Source organism: Solenopsis invicta, chromosome 5 (genome assembly GCF_016802725.1).
Source record: "Solenopsis invicta isolate M01_SB chromosome 5, UNIL_Sinv_3.0, whole genome shotgun sequence".
Classification (NCBI taxonomy): domain Eukaryota; kingdom Metazoa; phylum Arthropoda; class Insecta; order Hymenoptera; family Formicidae; genus Solenopsis; species Solenopsis invicta.
In genome coordinates, this window is record NC_052668.1 from 12,905,646 (window position 1) to 12,928,291 (window position 22,646).

The following is a 22,646-nucleotide window of genomic DNA, read 5'->3' on the forward strand; positions in this document are numbered from 1 at the left end:
TTTATTAACATCAGTTACATCTTATTTATAATTTGCATCATTCTGTCCGCAGTATATTGCGCATCTACGAACGTGGTGTCCTGGATAAGATACAGGAACGAATGCTGCCAACGATGCCGCGATGCGCGACGTCAGCAGCCTTCCACAGCGCAAGGCTCGCCGATGTCTACTCCGCTTTTTTCCTCCTGATGGCGGGTATGGTTACCGCCATTTCCATCGGCATCTTCGAGAGGATATGGAACAAGCGGAAACAGATGGGGCAAACAGTTGTGCGCGGTATACGCAAGCACAATCCGATATCACACTTCCACTTCCATCATCATCACGATGGTGATCACAATCGTCCCAACGATGGTCATCCTCACTTTCATATTGCTGCCCCGACTGTAAAATTACGTGGCTACGATCCCGCTTATCGGACCATGCTGCAAAATCACGCTCGTCAAGTGCAATCGTTCGTCGGTTTTCAGGAACGTGATGTTTCTGCGGAAAAATCGAGAGGTCCCAATCTGGAGCCGCGTTTGCAAGTACGACGGAGATCGATAGGTCCCAAGAGAGCGTCCTGGTCTTCTTTCTCAGGTTTATCCAAGAGGAAAATGAAATCGATCGAGAAAAATCCTCCGACCACGAACATGGAGAACATCCCAATCTTTCCGTTTCGCGATTAAAGCATTCGCGATTAAAGCATCATTTTACCGTGCAAGATTATTTTCAGCATGATACTAGTCTCATCAATTTAGCGATAAAAATATTTTAGATGCAATATACTCGTGTTATGATCACTTCCATTTTTAAATAATTTTTCAGGTTACGTGATACGTCACTTTTTTGCAGACTTTAAAATTAATATGAGAAATATTTGCTTTTATTCAAAACGTATAAAATTATTGTACCAAATAACATATTAAATAATATTATTTAATAGATATCTTTTATATAATTAAAAATATGTTATGTAAATGGCCATCTAAAATTATAACACATATTCAGCTAGAAGCTTCACACGAGCGCCAAAAATTCTTGTAGGTACTTGTCGTCTAACTGTATTGTCTATACCTCTACAATCTCGTAAACTGGTGATCTCGTTTCTGCGGTAAACACAAAGATTTTTGAACCCCCCCTCAAATTATACAATTAAATTTGGTATAAAAGATGAGAAGATAAATTTCGTGAATCGAAAGTATTATTGTATACCTGCAAAGAATATTTTCCAGATTAGGAATGTGTTCATCATCTTCGCACCACTCCTTCCAATTTCTGTACAACTGCAGCTCTTGTATCTCATCGAGATAGTTGTGGCACATATTTTTCAAACTATAAGGTATTCATAATTATATAAATCGAGATTGATAAAATAAAGTAATAATGATTTATGAACGAAATTACTTGATTTCCACTTCTAAGCATTTAATTTACATAAAAATCTCATTACTTAATTATTTTTTACAGTTAAGTATAACATAAGCTATTTTTAGAAAGATCTCACCTTTTCTCCCATAATCCATCGGCGGATGAAGTAACAAGCTTGTCACCGGGTAACGGGTCAGAAATAAATCTTTTGCCATCGATTTCTCGCAAACCGTAGCTACAATCGCGATTACAGTGAGATAGCGCATTGCGCAAAGTAATGCAATGAAAAAAAAGAAAATGTTTACTGTCGAAAAGAATGATCACAAATGGTTCTCAAAAGAAGCACGACCTCCGTTTCATTTAGCCAGTCATCAAGTGCCATCATATCGTGAATCTCCAGCAGAGTTTGATTGATCTGAAAATTAATTACGGGAAACAAATACAGTGTAAAAGAAAAATTAAAAATTTGTATTCATTATGTTAACATATCTTATCTACGTTTAGATAGATAAAATGATGCTTGTATTCTGTAAATATAGTAACTTTGTATTAAATTATCTTAATTTCGGCAATTTAAAGAATAATATGGTTCAATATGAATCAAGATAATTAATTAAGTATATATATATATATATATTATGCATACATTTATACGCATCATCAAAATTAAGATGATTTAATAGAAAGTTACTATACATAGTACGCGTATTAAATGTTTGGTGTGAACTAAGTCTATATTTCGTAGATCTAAAACTATTCAGAACCAAAAGATTTCCATTGAAACAGGGAAAAAGAGGATACGTTTACTCTTCATCCGGGAATTCATTTATCGAAAAACGTTCTTTTTTTTCGTTTTCCACGATTTTCGTACGACTTACATAATTGTTCTTTTGAAACAATGTTTGGCACAACTAAAACAATCTACAGCAAAAAGAAATTGTGTGATATTTTTTTTTTTTTAAAGAGGCTAGCTAAAAAACAATTTTTTTTTGTTTTATTAAAAGACCGTTGGGAATAAAATAAGATCGCTTCGAAACAATATAGTACAAAGTCAGAACAATCCAAAACAACTTTGAAAATTATAATTTTCAAAAAAAGGATGCTTTACTAGTACAATTCCTGTTATTTAATCAAAGGGGTTGGTGCCAAATCAATTGAAGGTAAATGTAGTAAGTAATTACGTAACACTGTTTTTCAGCATATAATGAGGAATAAAAATAAAACGCCGTTTTCAATACGAAAGCATTATTATAGAAGACGTGTTTAACTTATATATACATATATATATATAGAAAAATAAAACGCCGTTTTCAATACGAAAGCATTATTATAGAAGACGTGTTTAACTTATATATACATATATATATATAGAAGCAAATTAATGCTAGTGATGTTTTAAGGAAATTAAGAGATATTTCATATATCAGCGATGATTTCAGTATATTTTACAGATCTCTATTGCGGCGATAGGATAAACAAGTCATGAATAAAATAATTTGATTTCCATTTGAAATACTTAACTTTCAAGTTTTTATATGTACGTAGAAATGTTTAATTTAAACTAAAAACTTAATTTGAAATTCTGCAAACCTCCTCAGCGACGGCCACACACATACCGCATTTGACGCACGCAGAGGATAAATCCACGTGTGTCATACCGCATGCATCCGCGATGCAAGCCCCATACGGGATCATTCGCACCACTCCGAAATCAGATGAACGGGATCATTCGCACCACTCCGAAATCAGATGACCTGCAGTCGCAATGAGGATCAACAGCAATGTTCGAGTCTGTCAGAGGATTGTAGCGGACGGTGGTGCCACAAGCACATTCGTCGTCACTTCGATGAATGCGCATTTTGCCACGCTTACTGAAGCTGCAGCCATTTGAGGCGAATGCAAGTGACAGCAAGATTAACAGAGTTGCTTTCGACGGCATTGTTCCGATTCTGTCATGTCATCTTGAAAGGACGGCAATGACTCGATACGATTAAACAAACAAGATGACGAAGCGAGAAAACAGAATCTAAATTGTTTTAAGTAATTAATAATTTTTTTAGCTTCTGACACGTTGCACATATCAAAGAAATTCCAAAAACAGATGAAACGCGAAAACGTTTAATTTTTCGACAAAAAATATACGTAACAAATTTATTTCTTTTCCTTTCTGAAAAAATCCGTGTTAAATCGATAGTCGCAGTCTCTCGAAGTTTATTGTTGCCGCTTTTCCAAAATGCTCATTGGTTCTCGCGTTGTGCTTACTTCATGAGCTGTTGTCATCGTGGAGATTGCGTTTTGACAGTCATAGTTTATATAACTACGTTATAGCTGCGCGCGCGCGCGTGCGTGTGTGCGTGTGTGCGTGTGTAATACTAAATATACTAAATTAAAAATGGGAAAAAATGTCCATGTAATCATGTAGATTTATTATAAAAAATATATATTTAGTTAAAAGTATAAATATTTTAATAAATTGATAAATAGATATGGTAATTGGTGCACATAAATAGAAAAAAATTTTTTAATTTTAAAAAAGTGTATAAATTTTTTCACATTTTTTATATTATATAAATTTGTACTCATTTCTTTTATACTTTACCTGTTTATATCATTACTATTATTTTTATTTTATCTCCCTTTTTTAAATTTTAGTCATCATAATCTTCTGTATCGAAGTTTGATACGTGAACTTCCAATTTGTATCTTCCGTCAGTTATTAAACCGCAATCTATCTTTTTATTTAATTTATTATTATATAATGTTACAAAATTTGTTTTGATATAACCTTCTATCACTATAATAATTATTTATTGTTAAAGAAGAATTTTATTTTATATTAAAATGTTAATATGATGCATTAAAAAATGTGATGTATTGTATAATTAATTTTTGTTAGTATTGCCGACTTTCTTTATTTATATATAATAAATTGATAAACCTGAGAAACTTACTGACTCTTGTTGTTGTATTCAAAATTTCCGAAAAATTAACTTCTTCCGGTTCTGGCAGATTTAATGTGTTTTCAAATTTATATTTTCCTAAACATGAAATTCGGGTACTTGATAAGATTTGTAATTCATAATTAACATTTCCATTATTAAATTGAGTTGCTTTTGGTAGACGAGAATGTGCACCGTCTAAATAAATAATCTGTTAAAAAATGATCAAAATAATTTATTAATTATGCGACATTTATAATATACGTATGTCGTACATGTATGTATACATACATGTATATATAAAGAGAATAAAGTGCATGATGAAAACACCTACATAATTTGATTTTATGTGAGATTCCACCTTTCGTCATTCCAAGATATAACTTAGACACGGAAGTGTTGCAATCTTTTAGCTCCTAACTGTACATACTTGTATGTAGTTTTATTAGGCCAGTATTACATTTATCTTACAAATCTTTCTAATGTATTGAATGGTTACAAAAAGAGGAAAGTCTCAAATTTATAAAAATCTATTATTCTGCAATCAAGCAACAACTTAGAAAATCTGTTCTATATAAATGTAACAAAACTATAAAGGATAAATAAAACATATTTAATTTCAAATGTATTTTATTATAATTGTTAATATTTTAAACATATGATTGATTCTGAAAAAAGAAAGGATAACAATTGTTATTTTAATCCTGTGAGTTAAAATGGATTATGTAACCTATAAAAACTTCTTTTGAATTGAAAGAATAAGAACCACTTTATTTCAATCCAGATATTTTAATTAAAAATTAAAAATGTTCGTATTATTTTCATTAATTTAATCAAACATTTTTTCAGATTTACAAATATATTTTAAATATATTAAAATATATTTTAAATATATTTTAATATATTTAAATGTGCTAAATTAATATGTTTCAAATACGCTCTGATTTTAAATAGTAAGAAATATGTAGAAAATATTTAATTTACAAGTATATATGTAAAAAAGTACATTTGGATTTAAAGTAAAATTTTTATTAAGTAAAAAGTCTTATCATATAACCAATTAAAATTAAAATTTTATCTAATACTTCCACAAACATGCGATGGGTTTCTGCAGCAGTTTTTTTAAGCTTGAAACAAAACTTGATGCAGGTTCTTTGCTCAGAAATTCCCTTCCCTACAGGGAAATCCATGTAAAAAAAAACGCGCCTTATATTCTACCTCGAAGGTGGTGTGGAAACAAATGTATTGCTATTAGTATTCTGCGAACACTTTGTTGGCCGTATAACGTAAAAACGGTTGTTCGTACATGAAAAATGTATAGAACATTTGTTGTAGAGAACAGTTCAATCTACAATTTTTATAATAACCATAATTGACGTACGACTAATAGAAAGCGATATATTCACAAAAAATCAATTTTTGTGACCTTTGACCTCGAATAACTTTTGAAGCTAACACGATATCGATGGGGATTTTTTGCACCTTGTTTATAATGCCTAAATAAAGGTGTGTGCAAAAATTTAGCTAGGTGGCATTTTTTCCGAAGTAAAATCTTAAAATTCCTGGGCTAACCTGATGCTGAAGTTCGTCTATATACGCTGGTAAGCTCTGCGCATTTGTATACATAATTATTTCTTCTTTCTTCTGTAGTTGCTGTTTTGTATCCTCCCAACCTGCTCTCCTTTTCTCTTTTTGTAACGCCCTTTTAAAAGTAGGACATTCTTGACTGATGGCTTTATAGTCGTCATTTAAATTGTATGTTCTATTTTTGAACATACAATTCACACATTTGCTCTCCGTCGCTGTGCAAACACGCTATGATTCCCTGCGCATTTGCAGCATGTTTCTTCTCTCGTACAATTTTTAGCAATGTGGAAGTACCCCCAGCATTTAAAACATCTTTAGACACTGATGTGATTAAATACAGGATTTTTTCCATCCTATATTTAGTTTTGATTTCTTCAATATCAGCTCGTGCGTCTCTTCATCTACTTCCATTATTATTGATCCTCGTCATTTCCTCTGCTTTGATTGTTACTCTTTTCTTTAATCATTCTCTTCTTTTCTTTAACCATTCACAATTCGCATATTTACTGTATCTATTTTATTCTGCTTCTTAATTGTATTTATAAGTTCATTATCATCTAAGTTCATCTCTTCTAAATTTATGTTAACAATTTTTACTTTTGGTTTCGATTGAGACGACTCGAGCACTTTATAATGCTCTCCCAGCTTAGCTTGTACTGTCTCTTTCAATTTTTTCACCTTTTCTCCAGTTTCACAACTCATAATTACTACTCCTTTGCTACCTTTCTTTAATTTCGTTACTCCCATTGCCATATTTTTTATATCTACCTTCTCTTTTATTACTTTCTCTTTTTTTTCGAGAGAGAGAGAGAGAGAGAGAGAGGAACTGAATGCACAGCATACATATATTTAAATCTTTCCGCGTTCTTTGAGTGGGCGACATTGAATTGCAGTATCCTTGAGACAAATTGCAGTTTTTTAAGAAAACTGATTCCTGTCGATGACACAATCTAAACATGAGAGCGGCAGCTATGCGGTAATAATAAATATATCAAGCAGTTTTGGAATCTTCTCCGTGAATAATTATCAACACTCGGGAAACAAGGATACCTATAAAAAATAAGAGAACCTATAAAAGATAAGATTTAAATTGTTAATTACTCGGCTCCTCTACTAATTAAGCGATGGTAATTCAATTCATGATGTAAAAATATTATCGTGATTAAAATATCGAGAAAAGAATAAAATTGCACTATGAACGTTTTCTTGTGTATATCCAAGCTTTGTGTATATGATGCTAGAAATCGGTTTGAGTTCTGGATCAGAAAAAAAATTACTGAAACTCGATTCGTGAACACAAGCAATTCGGATGAAAATTTCATAATATAGAAACCTCGTATAGAAAAATGCATCCTGTCCCATTTTTCCGTACTAGATTCAATTTATACTGCCAATATTAATTTCTTATAAATAGTAGATGAATGTTGGTTAATGTAACGTTGAACATCGGAAATTGTAATTTTCACAACCTTTAATAAATAAAAATCATAATATTTTAATATTATTATTTATTATAGTATATATTTTAATATTACAAATTTAGTAGCTAACCTCAGATATTCGAGTATAATGTTATCTAGAGTTATCAAAATACAACCATTTCTATTTGAGAACTTGAATCGGGAAGTTATACAAAGTTAGACATTCGTGGCCGGCTCAGCGCGTATCTTTATGATCGAAACCGACATCAACGAACGACTTAAGGCATCACTGAATACAAATTGATGAAATTACGTGCAATCAAATTTTACATAATTTCAGCGATGGTATTTTAATGTATCGTCAACAAATTTTTTTAAAGATCTTTTTTAAGTATATGTCGATGTTAAAAAAAATTTCCCGCTGTTTACCGTCGAATTTTTTTTATAGTAACGGATTAAGAACATTCTTTTCACTACTATGCCTCTTAATTATTCAAAAGCAGAAGCACACACAGCACACACACACACACACACGCCCACACCCACACCCACACGCACGCACGCACGCACGCACGCGCGCGCGCGCGCGCGCACATACACACACACACACACACACACATCTTTAGTTATACTTAATTATAACTGTATTACATAAATCAATAATAATAAAAAAATAATAAAAATTGTTTTTATTAATTTATGTAAAATTTATTGAACTTGATTAATTTTTTAATTTTTTTATATTTATTTAAATATAATATACATTCACTGTTAAAAGCTTTATAGCACTCGCGTAGCGCGCGCTTGTTTTGTTCTAGTGCTTATAAGAAATGTAATATTGATATTAGCAAAATTATTTTGCCAACAAAAGTTAAAGATAATTAATCACGTATAAAAAAGAGCTCTTGAATTTACTTTAATAAAATCCAGCTCAAAACAATACAATTCCTATTAAATATAATAATGATTATATATATTTAAGGCGATTTCTAATGACGTAAATGTATCTCGTTTTATTTTTATTAATACATTAAAGTTATTCTATATTCTCTATCCAGTAAACAAAAATGGATTAAAAATTTATAATCCATTTCAATTCATTTAAATATATTTGGGAAAGCAACAATTAAGTCATTTCAATTATATGTCATAGATTAAAATAAATTAGATTATTCGCGAAAACTCTTTTTAAATTAAAAAAATAAAAAACACTCTATTTCAATTCCGTTTCATAGATTAAAAAAATTGTATAGATCGCATAATTTTTTTGGATTAAAAAAAATAGAAATCCTGTAATTTTAATTTTATTTCATGGATTCGAGGAATTCTTAAACTTTAATTGGATATCAAAATAGATTCGTGTAGTCATTACCAAATCCAAATTCTTGATTTTTTGGTCCATTTCTATCCATTTTTATTTTTTGAATCCATTTCCACTTGTTGGGTAATAATCATTTAAGTCTTTAAGAAAAAATTAGCATTCTTATGCAAAATGTGCAGAGTCGCAGATCGCAGATCTCATAATACATACACATAATATTAATCATTGTTTTTTACTTTATGTTCTCACTTATTATGTCCTGCGCACTTTACGTTTTTACTTATTGTCACTTTTATTGAGTTTTATTTTAATAAAATATTACAATTTTATATTTTATATTTACATTTTACTTTATTATAGTTGTACACGCGCGCATATATGAGATAGATCCTTACCCTCGATAGTATTCGATAGTAAAATCTATCGATAATACTCGATAGCACTATCGAAATTAGTCTTGTAGCCAATCAAACTCGCCAAGCGAAGCAATGCGAAGTCTGCCGGATCTGCGAGTAACCTCCATATGTCCATGGTGTGTACGCATCAGCATCCTTCGTGTTCATCGTGTTTCGAGAGAGTTGTGAATAGGTTATCCTCATACACGATGCTGGCACGACGGTTTCTGAGCAGAAAACAACTGTGGCATGCTTCGTGCGTCTGCACGCCCGTCCGGCAAACGCAAAGCCAGCGCGTTAGCCATGCCCTGGACACGATTAACCTCGAAACGCGACTACCGGCACCCATCAAGAAGGAACCGCAACGGAAACCGTTCATAAAAAATCTGTTCCTTACCACGTTCGATCACGAGTTTATGTACTATCCTGAGCCGCAAACTAAGGAGAGGCATCAGCGTTTCTTCGAGTGGCTCCAGCCCATCGAGAAGTACATGTCGGAGTGTCTGGAGAATATGGAAAACGTCCAGAAAGATGACATTTTGGCTCATCTGAGAGAGCTGGGCGTCTTTCGGGCGTGCGTGGACGTGGAGCATCTCGGTCTGAGCCTGAATCACTCTGAGACGGCTAGGCTGGTGGAGGTGCTCAGCTGCTTACCCTGGCTAGGGTGCTACATGATCAAAAATCACGTCATACCCGTTTACATCATCTCCACGCTGGCTTCAGACGAGCAGAAAACCAAGTATCTGCCGAAGATAGCAACTGGAGAGCTCGTACCAACAGTGTGCTTCACCGAGCCCGAAAGCGGAATAAACACGCATAACATCAATAGCACAGCCGCAGAGTCAGACTGCCGTACGCACTGGATATTAAACGGCGAAAAGACGTTCGTGGTTAACGGCCATGACGCCAATCTATTTCTCGTCTTCTCTCACTGCGGGTTTGCCGATGCAATCAGCAATAAGCAGACTCCTCTGTCCGTGTTTCTAGTGGAACAAGATTTCGGCGGTGTTGTGAGCAAGGATATTAAAAATATGGTTGGACTCCGAGACAGTCCTGTTTGTACAGTTACTTTTCAGAATACCAAAATTCCAAAGAAAAATCTTCTAGGCAATCTAAAATCAGGAACAGACATACTGATAGACATTCTCGCTCCTGGAAACAGAAACATTGCTCCACAAGCAGTTGGTGTACTGAAGGCTTTTACAAAAGTATTGACGAGGCATGTATTACAGAGGAAACATCTAGATAGAAATATGCACGAGTATGAAGGTGTTCATGAGATTATAGGTAGGATAGCGAGCACCCTTTATGGCATGGAAAGTATGCTGTACCATACTACTGGCATAATGGATACATTTGAAAATCAAGATTGCATGCTGGAGAAGGCCATGATGGAGACGTATTGCGCCAGCGAGTGCGTTGCGCGTATCTACGAGGGACTACAACTGATCGGAGCGCAGAGTTACTTGAAAGAGAATCCTTATATACAGTTTCTTGAAGATACATTGTCATATACCCTGTTCGACAGTTGCAATCTCGATTCGAATACATATATAGCTCTAGTTGGTCTACAACACATGGGCAAAAATCTACGCGATCACATTTTCAAGCTACGAAACCCCTTCAATTTTCCTGAGTACATATTCAAGTGGACCTTCGGTAAAGACTATCGGCAGCGGTTGCAGATTGCCGATCATTTGCATCCATCATTGTCATTAGGTAGCAAAGAATTGGAGAAGTGTATCACCAAATTGAACTCCGCTTCGATATTGATGCTGGAACGCCATGGCACAATGATACCTGAAAGACAAATAGAACTGCGACGACTTGGCGAAATGGCGACGAGAACGTATGCGCTGATCGCAGTCCTTTCCCGCGCATCCAGGGCGTATTCCATTGGCTTGAGAAATCATGATTATGATCGGAACATGGCAGATAGTTTCGCGATTATCTCCATAGACAGAGTACAGACTCTCTTCGATGAAATCGCATCGGGAGAATGGAACAATGGCGATAAGTTTAATACAAATGTTGCCCAACTTATGTATAGCAAGAAGGATTATTTTGCCGAACATCCACTAAACAGAACCTATTAAACCATTCAACAGATTAGGTTTACTTTATACATGTGTATGTATAATAGAAAAGATGACAAACACATTTGCTTAATGTGATCAATGTATTTAAATTGTATAAGCAACCACAATATAATACTTGCAAGTTGTACATATTCGAATCTATAATTCGAATTGTATTCATATTGATATATTTGTAAATTATTTCCAACCAAACTACTGTTTTTTTTATGTTATAATTAAGATAGTCATTGTAAGTATACTGTAAAAAATGTATATTAATACTGAACTCGCTTCTAAAAAACAGAATGAAAAGGAATACACATCGTTTTCCACCGAGATTTCTGTATTTATACGTTAGTAGCAATTGTACAGTCGTATCTCACACTGTACTTATGTACTAATATCGAGATGGAAAGTAAAATAAATGTTCTTAGATTCTCTTCTATTAGACATTCCTAAAATCTTTTTTTCCAAATTGTGAATCACATGTCATTTAATGTAGCTCGAGATACATGCCTGTGTAACATCTTTACTAGTATCAATTATCGCTCGCTACATAGGACTTTTGATGTGTACATGAAGAGGTGGACGGTATTTTTCTACAGACGTAACATGACTAGTCGTCCTATTCGCGTAAATATGAAATTCTATATAGGATCACTGGAAGAACCTTGGCTTCACTCATATAACTTTTCTTATTAATATTTTACAACTAGAATCTTTCAGCTTGAACAACGACATGCTCTTCCCGATATGAATCAGTGGCGGACCAACAGCTTCTAACACAAGTGTATATTAAAACAGTGCCAAATTCAATCTGGAAATTCCGCTCGCTTCTTGGATTCAATATTAATTTCGGTATAATCGTCGGTAAAACTTGCAGTTCAAAAGTCATCTCGTCGCCGCAATGTCGACATTTACCGATACAACCGCTTAGTGGATACAACAGCAATGGTGCAGAATTGTCCCTTGAATAACTAAAAAAGTAAACCATATTTTATTATATTTTTATATATTTTATTTTTAAAAATATGTTTAAATATCTAAAAAAATGCGTTTTAGAAAACAATATTTCAAACAAAAATTATATATTGCAAAGAGAGATGAAATAATGATAAATAATGGTAAGCAAAATTATTTTTTTTTTTAATTAATATTGTTTGTCTCCCTTTAGGCTATACTTTTGTTTAAAATGTTTTTTCCTAAAACGTATAGTTTTTTAGACTTTAAGCATATTTTTTTAATGTGAGTCTCTCTTGTACATAAAAAACATTACTGAAGATTTTACCGTAGCAGTTGTCCGGGATTTCTTTGTATTCTACAAAGAAAATTATGGAACATCTCGTCGCCGTGTTTAGGAATGCTCTTCTCATACTTCTCTACGTCCGTTTCGATAGTTTTAGGATTGCCGGAATCTGGCGTGAACTTGGTCGATGCGTCCGGATTACTGTGCTGATACTCAACTAATAAATCTCGAACATGTTGGGACACGTCCATGTTGCAATCCTCTTCGTCGACCGCGAGAAATATTTCGACAAACGAATATTTGGTATCCGCATTCGTAATTTGTATTGGCAACGGAGTTACCTCGTGCAATAAACTAATTAAATCACATTGCGGTCGCGTTGGAGTGTCAATGCACACGACTTCACTCTCATCTCCATCAATCTCTGCTGAAGCTTGAGGAGAATCTAAACGACCTACAGCACCTCCGCTAACTGGAGAATCCACACTGGCTGGACTGAAGCATTCGAGAAAGCAAAAGAAAATATACGTATTATAATCATTATCATCCCTATTATTATTATTATTATTATTATTATTATTGTTGTTGTTGTTGTTTTTATTATTAATCTAAGATAGATTTTAATATATATATATACACATATTTAAATACACACATACACACCTATTTGCATTTGGATCGTCCACACGTAGTACGGATAATTCTTCTCGTATATTCTGATCGATTTCTTTATGCAAAGAGAAGTGAAATTGTAACGGGTCATTTTCTAACATGTTATTCCCATTTTGTTCCGACGCATTGTCGTTCACATTATCCCCCCAGTCATCTCCATCTGATAACCAAGCTGCTGTGGATGGCACATTAACGCTCCCAGAGTCCAGCACACTTGTCTTAGCTTCGTCCTCCAGATGCTGTATTCTTAAGCATGTCCAGCTCTCATTTTGATTCCAGCAATTTGAATTAATACATGCGAATATGTACAATGTACGATGGTACTTCGAGTTATCTAACGGAGCATACAATTGGAGAGTCAAAAGCTGATATAAGCCACAGAGTCTGCATTGTGGCGATGATAATGTACTCTTCCCATAATAATTCTAAATAAATAAGCACATATTAATCATTAAATGCATGAATATATATGTCGAGCAAAGAGTAGCCACATAAAATAATATCTGTTAATAAAATATTAATAAAATTGTTTTAATCATAATTAACATTTGTAAGACGTATACATTAAATATTTTTCCATAACGACAGAATATTTCATATATCACATATATGTTTATGACAATTCATGTATAATTTGTGTAAACATCCTACTTTGTTAAATAATTATAAAATGCTAAATGTTTCATGAGTGATTACAAAGCGACCTAATAAAAAAAAAAGTAGGGATCACGAGGGGGAAAACGATGATTCCCGTGAAGATGTCTCTCGTTCTCTACTCACCGGATGCCCGCCGATCTTGTTGGTCGTAAAATTAAGCAAAGACCGGTGCTTGTCGGTGACGTACTCGTCCTCGTATCCGAGATATACTTTCGTACGATTATCGCAAGCCATTTAAGTCATTCGATCGTAGCTCTACATTGGAAGACCACAGATGTGGAACGAGGAACACCACCTGTACCTCTGTCTTCACTTACGACCGGGACAGCTGACACGCATCAGTAACGCTCGACGCGTGCGCCTTCGTCGGTCGCGCGTCTCGCTTATCGATTTTTTTGATGCAGCCAGCAGCGGTCGGACATCATCAGAGTATTCTCATTTCCTCGCAACACGAGAGAAACCGTCTAACTCTATCTCGAAGCGAAACGCCTAGGAGTACCGCGTGAACGGAATACAGATGCACGTGTCATTCATAATAAAGAAAAAAAAAACCACTCGTCCCACCATTGCACCTCCAATAGCTAAAGCGAAACAAATATATATCCAAATAATAAAGATAGAAAGAGAAAAGAAATCCAGTGTAAAAAGCGCAGTACAAATAAAATTCAGATTTACAATCCATTATTTTTTCTGTAAATTTTTTTTTTAGAAATTCTCTCTCTTACGTAAATTTTGCAAAAGTTAAAAGTATACATAATTAAACAATGTTCAGCAATTTCTTTGAGGTTGTAACATTTCTCTCTAACAAAAAAAAGGCACAGATATAAAACAATATTCTTTATTTTACACATTATAAAAATAAAAAAAATGAAAATTACCAATATATTTGCTTATCGCTAAATATCATTTTTACTATTTTCTGACTAATCAGTCTCATGGTATGAGTAGGCACGACAGATGTGTATAAGATGCAAAGTATATTGTCACCATGTTTCACAGCATGACATTTGTGATATTCGGAACACAAGTACGTTTCCTTCGCCCCGACAAATTTCCAGGCATTCGCGTTTACTTTGTCGTCGTTGCTCTCTTCATGTTCGGCGGACGATAGCATAAACGTTTCAACCGCCTGGTGATAAAATGTTCGCAGAATATCCAATCTATGCGATCCTGTCGCACGATTTTTAGCGCATTGAGAGTTTCTGCCAAGCACGAATTTTTCTAGCTTGTAATTTGCCAGTAGAAATCTGAAATATTCATAGAATGTTATAATAATCGATTATCTAAAATAGTAATTAATTTTCTTGTCTCAATTACCCAAGTGTTTCGCTATCTAAAGAAATCGAGGTAGGCAAATTTCGCGGATAACACTGTTCGACATTGCATAATGCATCCATATTACTCTTCCAGCATTGCATAGCGAATCTCTCGATCTCCGTTAATTCTGGACTTGGTCCACATAACGCCAGAACTTCCACATGATTAATTAAAGTTACAGATACCAATCTGAAAGCTACCTAAACAAAATATTGTAAATTAAAGTTATAATTAACATTATGCACATAAAAATTAGTCCACTTATCAATTTATTTTTTTATTACAATAATTAAATAATATACACATACACATTCCTTTAAAAATGCTTACGTTTGGACTTTTACAGGGTAAAAACACTGGAATGTCTCGCGTGGTACAAATACTTTCAGAAGCAATTGCTATTGTTAGTAATTTTCTTTCCACGGGCTCAAGCAACCACCAGCCTTCTGTAGCGGCTGCCACACAACCGTGCACCAGAACGCATCCGTACATTGAGTCTAGACATTCCATAAATCCCTCTAAGCAAGTCTAAAATATGTGGATACTGAGTATATGTAATTTTGTGTTGCACGTATGCAAGAAAATTAAAATACCTGAAGCAAATAACTTTCCGAAGATATAATACATTCCGTCATGTTAATTATATCGGTTTTCGTTGAATTTTTGTCCCCTATGTCCAAGCAATCCATTAATTTATCAATGATAGGACTGCAGAGACGCATATCTTTCTTGAGTCTCTCTATGTTCTTTGTATTTTTTATTTCGTCAATGCCAGTAAACAGAACCATCGCGCCGAAAGTGGCATCCAGAAATTTGTCCAACACATATTTTGTTACTCCACTCGCAATTGCTATCAATATGATACACTTCTCGAATTCCTTCCATGCTACAGTCACGTCCGGCAAATCTGTGTTCAGGAGAGCAATGTCCTGTGATTTTAAAAACATATGAACTCCATTGAGGGATGCGATTTTCGAAAACGTCATCTGCAAACAATTTTCAATTTTAAAAGACCTGATATTTTTGTAAGATATTTTTTTAAAAACATGTTGAACACTCTGTACACAGGCTGTTTTTTTTATGCTTCTTTCACATATTGAATCTCAATTCTATCTTAATAAGTATTGTAAGACTCTTGACAAGAATTGATAAAAATGGCAAATACATATTGGCTATAATAATTGGTACATGGTAAATCAAATAAAACATTTAATAATACATAAAAATACATTTATTAAAATGTTTCTACTTCTAAGTTCATTTTTATTACTCTTGCAAGTACAAAAATATTCTTCAATAATTCTTACATATACTTTATAGCATATCTCTTAAAAGTATTTATAGCTATTTACTTTCGAAAAATTATAAATATTATCACTAAACACAATTGCTCAGAAACTCAAATTCAGCAGATGCTTATAAAGATATTAACGCATTTTTTTGTTATCTTTTCTTTAAATCTAATAAATAATGAAGATACAGCAACAAAAAAGTGCATTTTAAATACAGACTTTAGTTTTTCAAAGAAAAGATATTTACACAACAAAATTGTCATATGTACAGAGTTGAAACTGTTCAAATTCATCTACCTATTTTTTACATGCATACCGTGTCACTATCTCCCTTCTGGCGTGAAAACAAAGGAATTCCTCCTGAGGAGGTCAAACACATAATGTGTACAGACATTCTCACTCAGATTCAAATATCGTGTTTGACACTAAAGTATTTGTTACGTCCTCAAATGTTTTAAGATTGTACAAAAAACTGTTTTTATAATTTAAAAATTAATTCTACAATGGAAGCCATGACTGGCCATGACATCCAACAGGTTTTTTTTATACAATTGGTACAATATTCTATGAATATGTTATTTTTAGTAAATTACAGGCTAAAAAACTAATGCTTGGCAAAAACTCTCATTATGTGTGACAACATACGTATACATGATATTATAAAACTTTCATAACATGACATTACTCAGCGTTGAGTCTGACAGCTATCTAACTGTTTGATGAAAGATATAAAAAACATCTTTCCCTTTAAAATTAAGATTAAATTAGTTTGAATGCCTTCAACCACTTATTAGATATTTGGAATAAAACTTAACTTCCCCTCTTTTTACAGATTTCTCAATTTTATTAAGCTTATTCTTAAACTGGCAATTATTTAGCACAAAACTCGTAACATTTTTTAGTTTTCCTCTTTATTAAGACTTCTATTAAACTTCTTTTTAACCATTGTTTTAAAGTTGTTAAATTTGTTTGTTGATAGTTACTTCCCAATTGACACAATTTGCAACTACTATATAATTTGGAAATACTTTGTATAACAAATATTCTTAATATTTATAATTATTTATATCTACTACTGCTTTATGTAATATAAATATGCAAATGCCATTTACATATCAAGTATGTGATGCTTTAGTATACAGAATTTAATTAAATATTGGAATTACAATTATACAAAGTAGTAATATAAATATTATCGTTACTTTTAAGAAATGGCAAAATTATAATATAATTACAACATTGCCACAACATTTACGTTATATAAAACGTGATACTGAAACTTATAGTTATTCTATGTTGAAGGACATAACTGTGTCGACTGAGTTGAAAACTCTTGTAACTTTTTTTGTTTCTTAAATAATCTAATTAATGTTTCTTAACAAACTTAGATCTCCTTCAATAGTTTTCACGCTTCTTTCTTAATCATTCACAAAAAGATAAAATCCAAAAGTAAACAAACAAAAAAATTTAAACCAATTTAAACTTAATCGAACGATAAGAAAACAGTTTTGTACTTTTTTTTTTCTTACGCTGACAGTCATGACGTATGAAAACAGCTAGTCGGGAATTAACAAATATATCATAACGTCAGCCAAGCTCACAGATTGGTCGAGCATCGCTGCGCTTGACACTTGGACGAACTTTGAGGTATAAAAGTATAGCTAATGGTTTCCGTTCTTCGTATCGTCCGTTGTTGCAATCCGTGACGGCAGTGGCGGCGACAAGTGCGGTGAGCGGCGAGAGAACTTCGGTGGCTTCGGCGTCTGGATTGGAGGCTTTAAGTGCGACCGACGTGATCCTCTGTGCGCTGTGAACCCCGGTGGATCCGCTCCTATCGATTGCGCGGTCGCACGGCGTGCACATTCCTCCAGCCGGAATACCGTCTGCTTTTTCCTACTCGCCGGCGGTCACCACGGCGATCACGCCGATCGGCGACAAGAAAATTCACTCGAGAGGTCTGCGGCGACGAGTGAGTACCATTTCTATGACCGGAGATTCACTTTCGAACTCGTTGGCGCGTAAACTCGTCGGCCGCGCGCCGTTGTTTGTCCGCTTCCGTCGACGTTGTTTTCACGTCTTGTCCTCGCCGCGCGTCTCGCCTACCGTCTCGCGTGGCGGCCTTCCTGATCGCGATAAGCCGCGGGCGTCGCAATCGCGGGCGCACGGTGTCCCGCGTCTTCGCGCTCGCCGTCGCGTCGCGTCGCCGCCGCCGCCGCCGCCGCCACCACCGGGTATGAAAATACCGTCATGGCTGCGTTGTTGTGACTGCGTAGCATTTGTCACGCACTGTCCCGCCGAGATCGCGTGGCTTGCACAAGTCTCTCATCCGCGGTAACGAAGTTTTGCCGAAGATACCTGCTCCGAGAAAGCTCGGAGCAGTCGCCTTTGTTAGAAAATTACTTCAAGTTCCTATATCCTGTGGCAGAAACAAAGAACGGTTCCCCGAGGCTCACAAAGAACACACGTTATGAACACAATTATGCATTCTTGATTGTTCCTATCCGGTTTCACTTAACTCAGCTTGACTTATTACTTTATTCGGTATAAAAGCGATACTTGCGCGTCGTTTGTATATATATAACAAACTATACTAAAATTAATACAATATTTTTAACAAATATAGAAATTATAATTAATATGAAACTGTTAGCTAAATACAATTTTAAGAAGTATTACAAAAATTATAACTAGTTTGTAATTACACACATTGGCTAAATAATTTTCAAAGCTTATCCATATAAAGCCACAGGTAGCAAGCCGATGAATAACAACTGCTTGCTACCTAGGACATTGTAATGGATCTAACATTGGGATATATATCTTAAAGATTTTATTTAGACTGTATTCAAAATGTGTTAATATACTGTTTTTTTTCTTTGTCCATGTTCAACAGACAAAACAGCTTTGCAACTATTACAAGATCTATAAATATATTATATATATATATATATATATATATATAAAAGATTTGTTAATATGATTGATTTCTACAGATCATCTTTAGATCCAAGGTCTACAATATGTGGAATAAGTTTGATGTAAGAAGTAAGAATGGGTGTAATGAGCTTTCTACAATAAGCTATGGTGTGTCATAAGTCATAAGCTGTAAGAATTGATCAATCACAATCGAATATTCTCTTAATATTTGTTTGTGATTGATCGATTTTTATGGCTTATAACTTATGCTATCAATTAATAGCTTATTGTAGAAAGCTCATAAAGCTATGTGTTTATGGTGTAAGGAGTAAAGGTATCTGCGAATAAATTTATTTTATTTCTTACTCCAATTTTAGCCTTCACTCTTATTTCATATATTGTAGATGGCCCTAACACAAGAAGATTAGAACCAATCATTAAAGAAACTTGCAATAGTTGCAAAGCTACTTTTTTCTGCTAAAGTCAATAACAGTGTATTCAAAACATGTTTATAAAGATTTTAACACAATATTTTGTCATTGTTTACAGAAAAAGATCTTTAAAACTGTTGTAAAACAGGAAAGAATATAACCAATCATGTTAAAAAATTTTACAACAGTTGTAAAGCTTTTTTTTCCCCCTCTAGGTAAATCCACCATTCTATCTTCATCATTATTAAACTTAAAACAAGAATAAAATAACAAAAAAGCGTGCTAATGGCTGCATTCAGTGGACTCAGTTGAGAGAACGTTTGCTGTTATTGGTGTATTCTTCTAGATATAAAAAGGTCTGATTGGATGATCTAGAAGAATACATCAATAACAGTGAGCACTCATTTAATTGAACGAGCGTTACAAGCACATTTTGATTATGGACCAATGTGTCCAAAAGACACATAATTTTGGATAGGCATATTAACTGAATACCTTTAGAAATTATTCCATTTTTTTTCAAAGATAAAATTTATCATGAGACTAACAGTCTTATTTGTTTTTTCAGCAGCAAGATGACCCCGGAAGGATATACGCGTGTTTATGTGGGCGGATTAAACGAGAGCATCAAAAAGGAAGATCTGCAAATGGAGTTTGAGAAATATGGCAAGCTGAACAAGGTGTGGGTGGCGTTCAATCCACCGGGCTTCGCCTTCATCGAATTCTTCAACATGAACGAGGCCGAGTTGGCATGCTGCAACATGAACGGCATGGAGATAATGGGTGCAAAATTAAGAGTGGAGATCTCCCGGGGTAGGGGTCGCGGCGGCGGTAGGGGCGGGGGTGCGGGTGGTTTCAGGAGCAATCGCGGGGTTGGCAGTAGGGACTTCGGCTCTCGGGGTGGCACTACCGCCGGTTACAGGGGCAGTACTTATGCTGATTATGGAGGCAGCTATTATACAGGCAGGGGTGGCGCAAGTAGGGGCAGAGGTCGTTATGGAGAAGACTATATGTACAATCGCAGCAGCGGGTATGTTACGCGAGATGGATATACGCAGGATGTCTACGGTGGTAGTAGCGGGGACACTGGCGCCGACTACTACACCGGGAAGGATACGAGCACAGCGAGGTATCGAAGCCGTTCTCCCGCCGGCCGTGGCAGGTATTGATGAATACCCATCTAAATTGATATTCAACTCGTGTCACGTTTATTAGCAAGCTTAGCTCAAACGTAACGATTTGTGGGAAGTAGGAAAGTATGATCAGAATTTGATTAGATATATCATGATTCTGTTAAGAAGCATCTCATGACGTTACAATTACTACATTCGTATTTGCTCATGAGTGATGCAACAGAAACATTTATTTGAGTTTTACATTTGAAAATTCGTATCATTTAAAAAATTTTTGGAAAAGGTTATCAAAGTGAAAAAAAATTGTTAACAACGTTTTGTGCGATGAGAAGTTCTTATGAATATATTTTAACGATTAGGATAAATGGAAAAATAGACAATTTAATCGCGTAAATGTGTTAAAAATGATAGACACAGATATATTTGTGTCTGAAAGAAAATTGCTTATCTCAAGGCAAAGCCTAAACGGATCAGTTCAGAAAATTCAAAAAATAATTCGTGATGCAATTTCACATTTTACACGAATACAATATCGATTTTGGTCTATATATTTTAAACTATATATGGAAGAGAATTCTACAAATTACATAAAGAGATTTTTATGTGCATGACGATCCGTTGCTATCCGTTAAATATGGCAAATTCATTTAATTGCATGCACAAAAATAATCAAGCTACTGTCGGCTCTCAGTCAATGGGAGTCAAGAGGGGGCGAAGTAATGTGACAACCTGTTTTGCACTTCCATGTTCACAGTCATCGTCATCTACGTGAATGCACATAAAAGAACTACGCTGCGTCTTGCCAATCTGAACTGCGGGCCGATCAGCCACCCGCCTCGACGACTTCATTTCTGTCCAATCTACACAGCGACCTGTATATAAACAAGAACTACCATTGCAGTTTGCGCTGTGCAATGTTTTCCGTGCACTGTACCACTTCCCGTACAACCCATGTGGTCGCTGCCGGAGAACATTTTCTATGATTAACAGACTCAAAAAGTTCCCTTAAAAGCATTCTCACGCGAAGCGTGACACACGAACCGCGAAGTTCGAACGATTAATATTTGAAGAGGTAATTAATATAGGGCTGTAATCTATAGAGACTATAACACTATTTACAATCATCATTTTATTTTGATCCGAAACCTTGTGGGTTGTTTTTTTTTTAGATCTCTCCTTTCTTTACACACATTTTAGATGCGTAGGATTTTTGTGGTCGTTTGATTTATGATTAGATATAATACTGATTTCGAGATTATTCATTTACATATATATAATACGACCGTTAAAATAATAGCATCTCGTCATTTTGACATGGCTTAGCTTACCGTTATTTTCAGCTTTCTGATAAGTTCCGAGACTGCGGTTACGACGGTCCATAATCTTGTGAATATCATTCTCACGTATTTAGATAGAAACGTGTGCTCGCTTAACGTTCTATGAATAGTAACGATTTTATATGGAATCGGAAAGAAGACAGTAAAATAGCGCGCAACACTAGCCAAATGCAAACTGCTGCTCGCATATAACAATAATTTATTATGCAAAGCGAAGAAGATAAGGTAGTTACCTTGAAAATTTCGACGCACAAACGACGAGATCAAAAATCATTGCGAAGCCAAAGCGATCGCATCCACATGATATATCTTCCACACACTTCGGTTTTGTGATATACGTGCGGAAACAGTGCTGCATTTGGAAAGAGATGTTCGAGCATTCACTTTTGTCATTTTGAGTGCTCGTAAATAAGAAAGTGATAAAAATAGTGGTAATGATGTATATTATCTCCACTGTAAAAGATGGAATTGGAAATTGAGATATTAAACGATTTGCGCTCACTACTGACCGCCACCCTCTGCCTGCCTGCCTGTCTGCTTAACTGATTGACTAT

The 22,646-nt window shown here is 34.6% G+C and overlaps 6 protein-coding genes across 10 annotated transcripts; 3 read left to right on the forward strand and 3 right to left on the reverse strand.

Annotated features, from left to right (window-relative positions):
- The first annotated feature begins 80 nt into the window (after nt 1-80).
- LOC120357893 lies at nt 81-668 on the forward strand. The gene has a single exon (XM_039449756.1). The coding sequence runs from the start codon at nt 102-104 to the stop codon at nt 666-668; it is 567 nt and encodes a 188-aa protein (XP_039305690.1). The 5' UTR covers nt 81-101.
- A 10-nt stretch (nt 669-678) lies between these two features.
- On the reverse strand, nt 679-3,063 carry LOC105200013. The gene is made up of 5 exons (XM_011167370.3): nt 2,941-3,063; nt 1,656-1,765; nt 1,487-1,585; nt 1,195-1,314; nt 679-1,088 (listed from the first exon to the last, which is right to left on the reverse strand). The coding sequence occupies exons 1-5, from the start codon at nt 3,043-3,045 to the stop codon at nt 974-976; spliced, it is 549 nt and encodes a 182-aa protein (XP_011165672.2). The 5' UTR covers nt 3,046-3,063; the 3' UTR covers nt 679-973.
- A 6,056-nt stretch (nt 3,064-9,119) lies between these two features.
- Nucleotides 9,120-11,531, forward strand: LOC105200014 (complex I assembly factor ACAD9, mitochondrial). Its single transcript, XM_011167371.3, has one exon. It carries the CDS (start codon nt 9,142-9,144, stop codon nt 11,107-11,109), a length of 1,968 nt encoding a protein of 655 aa, XP_011165673.1. The 5' UTR covers nt 9,120-9,141; the 3' UTR covers nt 11,110-11,531.
- LOC105200015 (programmed cell death protein 2-like) lies at nt 11,417-14,112 on the reverse strand. The gene is made up of 4 exons (XM_011167373.3): nt 13,790-14,112; nt 13,001-13,434; nt 12,380-12,832; nt 11,417-12,068 (listed from the first exon to the last, which is right to left on the reverse strand). The coding sequence occupies exons 1-4, from the start codon at nt 13,898-13,900 to the stop codon at nt 11,804-11,806; spliced, it is 1,263 nt and encodes a 420-aa protein (XP_011165675.1). The 5' UTR covers nt 13,901-14,112; the 3' UTR covers nt 11,417-11,803.
- Nucleotides 14,113-14,451: 339 nt separating this feature from the next.
- Nucleotides 14,452-17,783, reverse strand: LOC105200016 (protein fuzzy homolog). 2 transcript variants are annotated; one of them, XM_039448896.1, is made up of 6 exons: nt 16,592-17,783; nt 15,577-15,969; nt 15,314-15,511; nt 14,984-15,183; nt 14,545-14,913; nt 14,452-14,467 (listed from the first exon to the last, which is right to left on the reverse strand). In XM_039448896.1, coding segments are annotated over exons 1-6 (1,239 nt in total). In that variant the 5' UTR covers nt 16,670-17,783; the 3' UTR covers nt 14,452-14,466. The 2 variants fall into 2 exon arrangements, with proteins under 2 accessions (XP_039304830.1, XP_011165677.1); XM_011167375.3 differs by lacking the exon at nt 14,452-14,467 and having other exon boundaries at nt 14,489-14,913.
- A 266-nt stretch (nt 17,784-18,049) lies between these two features.
- LOC105193602 (RNA-binding protein Rsf1) lies at nt 18,050-22,596 on the forward strand. 4 transcript variants are annotated; one of them, XM_026132626.2, is made up of 3 exons: nt 18,050-18,244; nt 20,191-20,784; nt 21,510-22,596. In XM_026132626.2, exons 2-3 carry the CDS (start codon nt 20,198-20,200, stop codon nt 21,535-21,537), a joined length of 615 nt encoding a protein of 204 aa, XP_025988411.1. In that variant the 5' UTR covers nt 18,050-18,244; nt 20,191-20,197; the 3' UTR covers nt 21,538-22,596. The 4 variants fall into 4 exon arrangements, with proteins under 4 accessions (XP_025988411.1, XP_039304832.1, XP_025988409.2 ...); XM_039448898.1 differs by having other exon boundaries at nt 18,079-18,244; nt 20,194-20,784; XM_026132624.2 differs by lacking the exon at nt 18,050-18,244 and adding an exon at nt 18,251-18,606.
- Nucleotides 22,597-22,646: the final 50 nt, after the last annotated feature.